At 40.3% G+C, this 10,242-nt stretch overlaps 1 protein-coding gene across 1 annotated transcript in view; it reads right to left on the reverse strand.

Moving 5' to 3' along the window:
* Positions 1 to 10,242, reverse strand: part of TMEM245 (transmembrane protein 245) — a 98,037-nt gene that overhangs the window by 46,805 nt on the left and 40,990 nt on the right. Inside the window, exons 8-9 of the mRNA XM_023510508.1 lie at positions 3,644 to 3,726; positions 2,393 to 2,483 (exon numbers count right to left, since the gene is read on the reverse strand). Coding sequence (XP_023366276.1) covers positions 2,393 to 2,483; positions 3,644 to 3,726 — 174 coding nt within the window. The remainder of the gene's footprint in view (positions 1 to 2,392; positions 2,484 to 3,643; positions 3,727 to 10,242) is intronic.

The raw sequence follows: 10,242 nt of genomic DNA on the forward strand, positions 1-10,242 counted from the left end.
TTGTTTGGCGGGCCCGGGCTGGATTCGAACCCGCCACCTTAGGTGTATGTGGCTGGTGCCTTAGCCCCTTGAGCCACAGGCGCTGAGCCTATCTATCAGTTTCATTGGACACTTGCTTTTCCAGTCTTTGTTTTTTAACAACTTCACTAAAATATCACTCACACACCTTAGGACTCACCTATTTAGGCATACAAGTTGATGGGGTTTTAGTACATTCATAGTTATGCGATCCTGATCACCATTCATTTTAAAACATTTTTGTCATCCCAAAAGGAAACCCCATACCCAGAAGCAGTCACTCGCCCATTTCCCGCCAATCCTCCCGACTCCTGGAAACCACTACTTTGTTTTCTGTCTCTACAGGTTTTCCTCTTTGAGACATTTAACAAAAAAGGAATCACACGTGTGGTCTTTGAAAGCTGCTTCTTTGACTTAGCATAATGCTTTCAAGGTTAACCCGAGCTGTGCCATCTGTCAGTATTCCATTATATAAATATACCGCTTTTGTCTTATCCAGTCATCAGATGGTACACATTCAGCAGCTGTTTTTACATATAACCCCTGTGTCTTCTAAATCAAGATCACAAATATTAACCATTTTTGTTATCCCTCTTCAGCTGTCTTCCTTCTTAAAACCTTAAGCAAAAGATCTACTCACACTTGAACTAGTCAAGCAACACTTCCCTGCACAAAGGAAGTAAAACTCGATGGGAATCAAGCGGGAGAGGTTTGGGTTAATTCAACCTAACAGGTGAGTGCGGGACATGAGTACCAGAGGGACTCTACCTAACAAACTCAAATATTGTGACCTGGTTGTCTGTACCCTCACATTAATCTAAAATTTAAACAAATTCAACCTAACGGATATAATGCACTCATTCTGGATGAAGGACATACTTGTAACTTTGACCTGAAATGCACAGAATAAACTATGTAACCAAAATGTGTATCCCTGTAATATTCTAAAATTTTAAGAGTCTTTTTAAAGAAATTTAAAAAAGAAAAAAGTCTCATACTTGTCTTTTCCCTATGTTGAAATCTACTTCTTTAAAAATCTAAAGCACATTGCCCCTGCTACCAAAATTCCCCTTATCCTTTTCTCAAAAAGGTTAAAATTCCTCAATAAAACTTCTTCCCTAATAGGTAAATCAATGAATAATTAAATGCTATGCTTTCAGCAAGATAACATATGTCTAGAAGGCTAAAAAGCCTTCTGCAACGGCTAGATCTTTTTCCTTGACGGTTCTAAGATCTGAAGCCACATACTTATCTTCACATAAATATTTTTTTAAAGGCTTGCCATGTGATATGTAACTAAGAAGACAATCAATAACATACCTCTCTCCACTTTCTGGCTATGATTCCGTTATGTTAACAGATTGCCATAAAGTGTATCTTCCATAGTATCTTTGTTTCTGAATTGTGAATAAGGAGTCACATACTAATACATTTCTCTGGGCACGAGTCCCACGACAACAAATCTTGTCAATCTGCACATGATATTAATTACGTCAGAATATTAAAAGTGCCATGAAATTGCCTTTACCCTCATAGGCAATGTGGGTTGGGGGGGGTGGGGAGGATATCCCAAATCCAGCGTGGAGTCTAATCCTTATCTGTCTTTTCCGCAGTCCTTCATTTCCCCTTCACAAAGCTCTCTCCAGTCTAGTTAAGAGCACTTCCTCAAGCACACTCCTGTCTCTGCATCGAGGCTCTCATAAACACTCCTCTTAAAACCTGTTCTTCCTTCATTTGCCATTCCTTCAAGGTTTATCTCAAGTGCCACGTTAAAGCATTTAATCCAGTTCTGGGCACACACTGCCAGCACACGACAGTGCAAAGAACAGGGATTTGCAGGTAGTCTTCAGTTTTTAAAACCAAGCTCTGTAATTTACTGCAGGACCACTGGGAATTTACTCAGCCTTACTGAGTCTGTTTCCTTGTCTGTAAAGCAGGCAAAATAATTCAGACAACTGCAGGTTTCTTGGAAAGATTAGATGAAACTAACTAGAAACTGCCAAGCACAGTTACCTCCGAAACAGGATTTAATATGCCTTAATATCTTTTTCTCCAGAAAAGCCATATTTGACGCCCCCCCAAGCTGAGTGATCATTCTGTCCTACAGCACAAATAATAAATTGGATCTTTTTTGAAACAGAAGCAAATGACCAACTTCTCAGATTGTTCGGGCTAATAACACTATTCAGTGTGACTGTCTAGAATGTTTATTTTCATTCTATGTTCCTTGTTAACCTAGACATTTAAGCCTATTTCAAAAACAGAAATCATTGTAAATTAAAAAAAAAAATCTCTATTCATACTTTATCAAAGAAGGAGCCATTACCAGTAACGCCCCTCGGGAGAAAGCCACACAGAAAGGCTCGCCCCTTACCTTGTGTGTTATCCATTCTCGTCCATACTGATAAACATTGTTAGCCGCAGAATTCAGGGCTCTCTGGACTACCTGAGCCTCAGGAAGCCAACTAATTTAAAACAAAAAAAAAAAATGAAGAAAGCACACTTTTAGTGCACTGTAGCAGTAACACCTTGAGCTTGATGTACTTAAGCTATCATAACAAATTGCTGATCAATCATCAATACACAGATACAAATGCATCACCAACAGGCATCTTTGACTTCTAGGCCTTACTGGCCTGATTCTAACATTCAAGATGTCTCTTCAGTCTTTTCTTAGCTTTTAGACCCACTTTCCCCACAACTCCTCTTTCATTCTGCCTCCTTTCTCTGTCCATATATGTCTTGGGTCATCTGTCTTACTTAGTACCAAAAAAGGTGGTTCTGGAACACTGGGATATTCAGATGGGGTTCTCATAGTGTGGCAAACAGACCAGCAGCATCACAACTACTTCGAAATCCCGTTAGAAATCTTAGAGATCCTCTAAGACAAAGGTCAGAAAACTTGTTCTGTGAAGGGCCAGTGAATAACTATCTTTCTTGCTTTGCAGAACATATCTCTGCCACTACTAAGCAGTTCTGCCTACCCTTACAGTTCCGGAACAACCAGACACCATACGCAAATGAATGGACACAGGTATGATCCAATAAAACTGTATTTATAACAACAGGAGCTGAATTTGGCTAGTCTGCCCATCCCTCTTCAAAAATAATACTGTGTGGGAATATGTCGAGAATTATAGAAAGTTGCAGGGTTACAGCTTCCACATGTTAGAGTGGAAAGTTCCCTTCAGTTAGGTGGAAGCACTGGCTGGAAGTGTTGACTCTTCTACTGGGAGTTACTGTCTCCAGCTCTTTAACCTATCATCTGGGTTCCTCATCTGTGAAATGGGGATAATCTTTTCAATCTACCTCAAACAGTGAAGGCAAGGAACAAACATAAGGTAGGTGAAGGTGCTTTGTAAATTATAACATGCTGTAGACTACAAATTTCAATTAAAACACAAGGTATCATTCACTGTAAGTTGTTCCTAAAAAACTAAATACTTTTCTCTCCTACCCAACCCGCCTACATGCCATTCTCCTACACAAATGACAGCATTTCTCACAGCTTTGGAGAGCTCTCTTTTATCTCCCAATGTATATGCATCAATGAAGATCACTCCATGCAAACAGATGCTGAAACTGGGTCACTCAGCTCTATTCTTTTGCAAAACCATATTCTTACTTTGCCCACTCAGGGTGATTTGCTACAGTTTCATTAATCAGATTACTTGTGACTTCAATCATGTGTACGCTCTCTTGATGTACCTGGATTGCAAAAAAGAGAGAAAAGAATCTCAGTAAAAAATAAACCCAATTTAACATTTACTTTTCCACTCTATTATTCAAACAATGCTTTTAGAGTCAAATAATTACACATCTTGGTTTTAATTCATTAGAAACATGCACCAAAATGTCGCTACATGTAATATCCTTTGATACACACTATAAGAAATAAAAAATGCATGACAGCTTCTTGCCTTTCAGAAGCTTAACAATTTACTTAAGGAGAAAAAATACATAATTAGATAAGTATAGATACTTAGCACATAAACATAAATATATTTTGTTCACATAGCTGTGTGAATATACTGTGTATTTATGTCTGTGTATTTATCTAACCGAACAAGACCAACACTACCTGAGCCAACAGAATTACAACGTAGTAAAAGACATATAGGCAAATAAACAACTGAGTAAAGTTTCTGAGTAAAAACCAACAAAAGCCAACTGAAACTGTACCTCTTAATACCTAGCCTAATAACCAACAAAATGAGGAAGATAGAAAGTCAACTAGTTAAAAACATTTTTTTACCCAAGACACCTAAACAAGAAATGAAGCATAATTTGATACAATTTTCAACACGGCAATTAGGCAATGAAATAAAACATCTGGAGCATGACAAAGAGACATAGCAATTAAAACTGACTCTGACACTCATAAACTATACAGGCGAACTGACAAATTCTTTAGATTCACATGTAATGTGGAGGAAAAAAAAACATAACCTTATCATTTTCTAGGTAAGGAGAAAAACATAGTGCGAGAGGAGAAAATAAATCAGAAGGCAGAGATCCATAGGCCTCCACACACACCTGTTTCTCTCCCTCCCTGCAGTGGAAGTTCCAGAGGATATAAGGATGGGGAGAGAGGCAATACAAAGAGTGAAGGGATGGGTACGGCCCTAACCAAGTGGCAAAACCCCTAAGGCAAGTCACAAACAAAACCCAGAACAGTGTCTAGGTATCCTTACAAAGACGTACATAACCACCTAGGCCTCCCCACGAACTTCCAAGTGTATCTGGACCCACAAACTAACTAGAAAGGGAAGATAAACAGATTTCAGAAACAATGAGGAGAGAACCAACTCAAATACAATGGCTGAAAGAAAACCAGATGGAGTAAGACCCTCCAAGTTCTAGCGAGGAATTTGGCTTTTACTTTGTGAGACGTGGCAAATCACGGAGCGCTTTAAGCTTAGAAGTGACATAATCTTAAATTTTTAAGTATATTTGGATGCTGTGCTGAGAACAAACGAAATGAAGCAAAGGATGAGAGATCAGATAGGAAGGCACTGCAATAATTCAAGACAGAAAGGAGACAGCTTTGAGCAGGTGGAGGTGGGGTGAGGAAACTTCCCCTTTATTCCAAAAGAAGAACATAGGTAATTCTGTTTAAGCGCAATAAGTGGTTGCTATGAAGAATGAACAGACACATGGGAGAATGAATGGATGGGGGAAACAGACTGCCTTGTGAATCAACCTGAGAGAAAGGTTCTACGTATAAAATGATTTGGGCCAGGATCTGGCTGCATTCTTGATTGTGTTTCCTGTAATAGTGAGGTAGTAGGGAAGGAAGAGAAAGCCCCTTCCAAAGGCCAGTTAATCTATAAGGGCCTTTAATTCAAAATACCAAGGAATCATATTTTGGGGTGAAATTTCCTGAACTCCTTCACAGAGCAGTACTGGTAGTGAGGGTAAAAAGTGATTGGATTCCAAATATATCATACAATATATCATACAGTAATCAACAGACTGTTAGAAATTAAACTAACCTTGCATTCCAGAAATAAGGGTATTATCCTCTCCACATACTACTGAACTTTTTTTTCCCCCTAGAGACAGAGTCTCACTTTGTCACCCTTGGTAGAGTACCAAGGCGTCACAGCTCACAGCAACCTCCAGCTCTTGGGCTGAGGCAATTCTCTTGCCTCAGCCTACCGAGTAGCTGGGATGAGAGGCATCCACCACAATGCCTGCTATTTTTTTGTTGCAGTTTGGCCAGTGCCAGGTTCAAACCCACCACCCGTGGTATATGGGGCCGGGGCTCTACTCACTGAGCCACAGGCACTGCCCATACTACTGAACTTAATCTGTTAATTTTTTTTTTTTTTTTTTGAGACAGAGCCTCAAGCTGTCACCCTAGGTAAAGTGCCATGGCATCATAGATCACAGCAACCTCCAATTCCTGGGCTCAAACAATTCTCCTGCCTCCGCCTCCCAAGTAGCTGGGACTACAAGCACCCACCACAATGCCCGACTATTTTTTGTTGCAGCCATCATAGTTGTTTGCCAGGCTTAGGCTGGATTTGAACCCGCCAGCTCAGGTGTATGTGGCTGGTGCCTAGCCCCTTGAGCCACAGGTGCCGAGCCAATCTGTTAATATTTTGTAAGAATTTTTTTTGAGGCAGAGTCTCATTTTGTTGCCCTTGATAGATTGCCACGGTGTCACAGCTCACAGTAACCTCAAACTCTTGGGCTCAAGTGATCCTCTAGCCTCAGCCTCCCAAGTAGCTGGGACTACAGGCACCCACTACAACACCTGGCTACTTTTTAGAGAAGGGGTCTTGCTCTTGGCTCAGGCTGGCCTCAAACCTGAGCTCAAGCAATCCACCCGCCTTGGCCTCCCAAAGTTTTGTGTTTGTTTTTAAGTGACATTGGTCTACAGTTTCCTTTCAATGGACATAGTTGACTTTCGTATCTGGGCAATTCTGTCCTCATAAAACAAGTTGGAAGTGTTACTTCTTCCTCTGCTATCTAAAAAGATGTTGCATAGAAAAATTATCATTTCTTCAATGTTTGATAAAATTTGCCAATGAAACGATTTCACCTGAACTCTTCTTGATAGGAAGATTTTCAAACACTAATTCAATTTCTTTTTTTGTTTTGTTTTGTTTTTGAACACAGAGTCTTACTCTGTCACCCTGGGCAGAGGGCTATGGTATCACAGCTCACAGCAACCTCAAATTCCTGGGCCCAAGTGATCCTCTTGCCTCAACCTCCTTAGTAGCTGGGACTACAAGTGCCTGCCACAACACTCGGTTAGTTTTTCTATTTTGAGTAGAAATGAGGTCTCAAGCTGGTCACAAACTCCTGAGTTCAAGTGATCCACCCACCTCGACCTCCCAGAGTGCTTGCATTACAGGTGTGAGCTACCATGCCTGGCCTCAGTTTCTTTTATTGATATAAAGCTTGATTTTTCTATTTCTTTTTGAGTCTACTTCCTTACAAGTAATTTCTCTATTTAAAATAATGTAAGTTACCAAACTTGTTGACATAAAGCTGTTCACAATATTCCCTTGCTATACTTTTAAGATCTGTGAGCTATCTAGAGATGTCTCTCCTTACTTGATATTGGTAATTTGTATCTTCTTTTTTTCTTAATCAGCCTGGCTAAAAATTTATCAATTTTATTGATATTTTTCAAAGAACCACATTTTGACATCATTAACATGTTTTCCTATGGTTTCTCTATTTCCAACTTCATTGATTTGCACTTGATCTTTATTATTTTCTTCCTTCCATTTACTTTGGATTTAATTTGCACTTTTTGGCCAGGAGTGGGTTTGAATCCACCACCTCCAGCATATGGAGCCGGTGCCCTACTCCTTTGAGCCACAGGAGCCACCCAAATTTGCACTTCTTTGTTAGCTTCTGAAGGTGGAAGCTTAAGTCACTGATTTTTTTCCTATTTAATGTCACAGATTTCCCTTTCAGCATTGCTTTAGCTGCATCCTACAATTTTTTTTCTTTTTTTTTTTTTTTTGAGACAGAGTCTCACCATGTTGCCCTCTATAGAATGCCGTGGTGTCACAGCTCACAGCAATCTCCAATTCTTGGGCTTAAGAGATTCTCTTGACTCAGTCTCCCAAGTGGCTGGGACTGAAGGTACTCGCCACAACTCCCAGCTATTTTTTGGTTGTTGTAGTTGTTGTTTGGCAGGTCCAGGCTGGGTTAGAACCCACCAGCCTTGGTGTATGAGGCTGGTGCTCTAACCACTGAGCCACAGGCACTGAGCCTGCATCCCATAAATTTTGATAAGCACTAATTTCTATCCACTTCAAAATATTATAATTTCCCTTGCAATTTCTTTGATTCAGATTTAGAAGCATCTTGCCTAAATTCTAAATATTTGAGAATGCCCACATTTCTTTTAGCTATTGATTTCTAATTTAATTCCGATGTGTCAGAGAACATGCTATGTTCTTAATATTTTCAAATTTATTGAACATACTGTTTATCCCAATAAGTGTTTCATGTTTACTTGAAAGGAATGTAATTCCTAATTGTTAATTTGGTCAAGTTGACTGGTAGTATATTAAAAGCCTTCTAAACATCCTTGTTGATATTCTGATATTCTACTTCCTTATTCTCTCAATTATTGCAAGAGTAGTACTGAATCCCTAACTATAGTCATAGATGTGCCTATTTCTCCTTTTAACCCTGAGTGTTTGATTTCATGTATTTTAGAGCTATTATTAGGAGTACATACAATTATAATCGTTACAGCAACATTAACTCTCATCCTTATGCAAAGTCTTTATTCATTTCTAGTAACATTACTTTTAGAAAATCTATTTTGTCTGGTTATCAATATAATTACTCATCATTTCTGTTTAAAGTCGGCAGTGTATCTGGTGGCACACCAGTAATTCAGTGGGTAGGCCACTGGCCACATACACCAAGGCTGGTGGGTTTGAGCCCGACCCGGGCCTGCTGAACAATGATGACAAGTGCAGCAAAGAAATAGCTGGGTGTTGTGGTGGGCACCTGTAGTCCCAGCTGCTTGGGAGGCTGAGGCAAGAGAATCATCTAGGCACAGGAGTTTGAGGCTGCTGTGAGCTGTGATGCCAGGACACTCTACCAAGGGTGACAGAGTGGCACTGTGTCTTAAAAAAAAAAAGTTTGCAGCGTATCTTTTCAATACTTTTACTATCAACCTTTTTGTGACTTTGGATTTAAACTGTGTCTCTCATAGATACTGAATAGTTGGAATTTTTGTACCCAGTCTGACAATCTCTGCTTTTGGAGTGTTTAGTTGCTTCTCACATAATATATTTGGTTGGTGCAGAAGTAATTGAGATTTTTGCATTGTTGAAATTTGCCACTTGATAATACATTCTTAAATAAGTGTGGTTATGTGATACATCTTTTTTTTTTTTTTTTTTTGAAACAGAGCCTCAAGCTGTCCCCCTGGGTAGAGTGCCGTGGCATTACAGCTCACAGCAACCTCCAACTCCTGGGCTCAAGCGAGTCTCCTGCCTCAGCCTCCCAAGTAGCTGCGACCACAGGCGCCCGCCACAACGCCCAGCTATTTTTTGATTGCAGCCGTCGTTGTTTTGGTGGGTCCGGGCTGGGGATTCGAACCCACCACCTTAGGTGTACGTGGCTGGTGCCTTAGCTGGTTGAGCTATAGGCGCCGAGCCGTGATACATCATTTTAATGGGCATTTCCTGCTTTATGTTTTTTGGCTAACAACTTATTTGGACTATGGAAATGTCAGACAAAAAAGCAAATTCAAGCACTTTCTTACTTGAGTTCAATTTGGGTCGTAAAGCAGTGGAAACAACTCACAACATCAGCAGAGCATTTGATGGAACTGCTAGTGAACACACAGTGAAGTGGTGGGTCAAGAAGTTCTGTGAAGAAGATGAGAGCCTTGAGGATAAGGGGAATGCTGGCCACTGGAAGGTGACGACTAATTAAGCACAATCATCAGAGCCAATCCTTCAAGAAGTTGCTGAAGAACTCAACACGGACCTTTTTACGGTTATTCAGCATTTGAAGAAAATTGGAAAGGTAGAAAAGCTCATTAAGTGGGTGCCTCATGAGCTGACTGGAAAACCAGAGCAACCATCACTTTCAAGTATCGTCTTCTCTGATTTTACACCACAACAGTGAACCATTTGTCAGATTGTGACGGGTGATGAAAGGACTGGCAACCACCAGCTTGGGATAAACACAGAAAAGGGACTTGAAAGATAAAATTGGTAAGGGCAGACAAAGAGACTCCATGCAAAGGGATAAAGAAGGGAAAGTAGAAGGCAAGAGAGAAGAAAAATGGAAATTTCTTTCATGTAATGGAAGAAATCTCTAAGAACCAGAAGTGAAGATGGCACAGTAACAGACTTAGGCAAAATATGACAAAAAAAGAAAAACCTCTAAACAAGTCTGTAGAGTACAGATAAGTGACTACAGATAATTAATACCTAAAGAATAGGTAGTACTTCCGTTTCAGCCTCTGTGCAGTTCCTAAGAAAGCAAGTTGACAAAAGCGAATGGTGAGTGAGGGTGTAACGAGGCTGGGGCTGACGGACGACAGGACTTCCGAGTGGACAAACAACCTGACAAGAAACAATGTGATTCTTTTTTTCTAGGACCAGTAGGCAAGAACAATGCAATTTTTTAACAAACTGCTATATGGGCTCAGTGCCTGTGGCTCAAGTGGCTAAGGTGCCAGCCATATACACCTAAGGTGGCGGGTTCAAATCCAGCCCAGGCCCG

The sequence above is a fragment of the Otolemur garnettii genome, unplaced genomic scaffold, assembly GCF_000181295.1.
Source record: "Otolemur garnettii isolate 467f Iridium unplaced genomic scaffold, OtoGar3 scaffold00014, whole genome shotgun sequence".
NCBI lineage: Eukaryota > Metazoa > Chordata > Mammalia > Primates > Galagidae > Otolemur > Otolemur garnettii.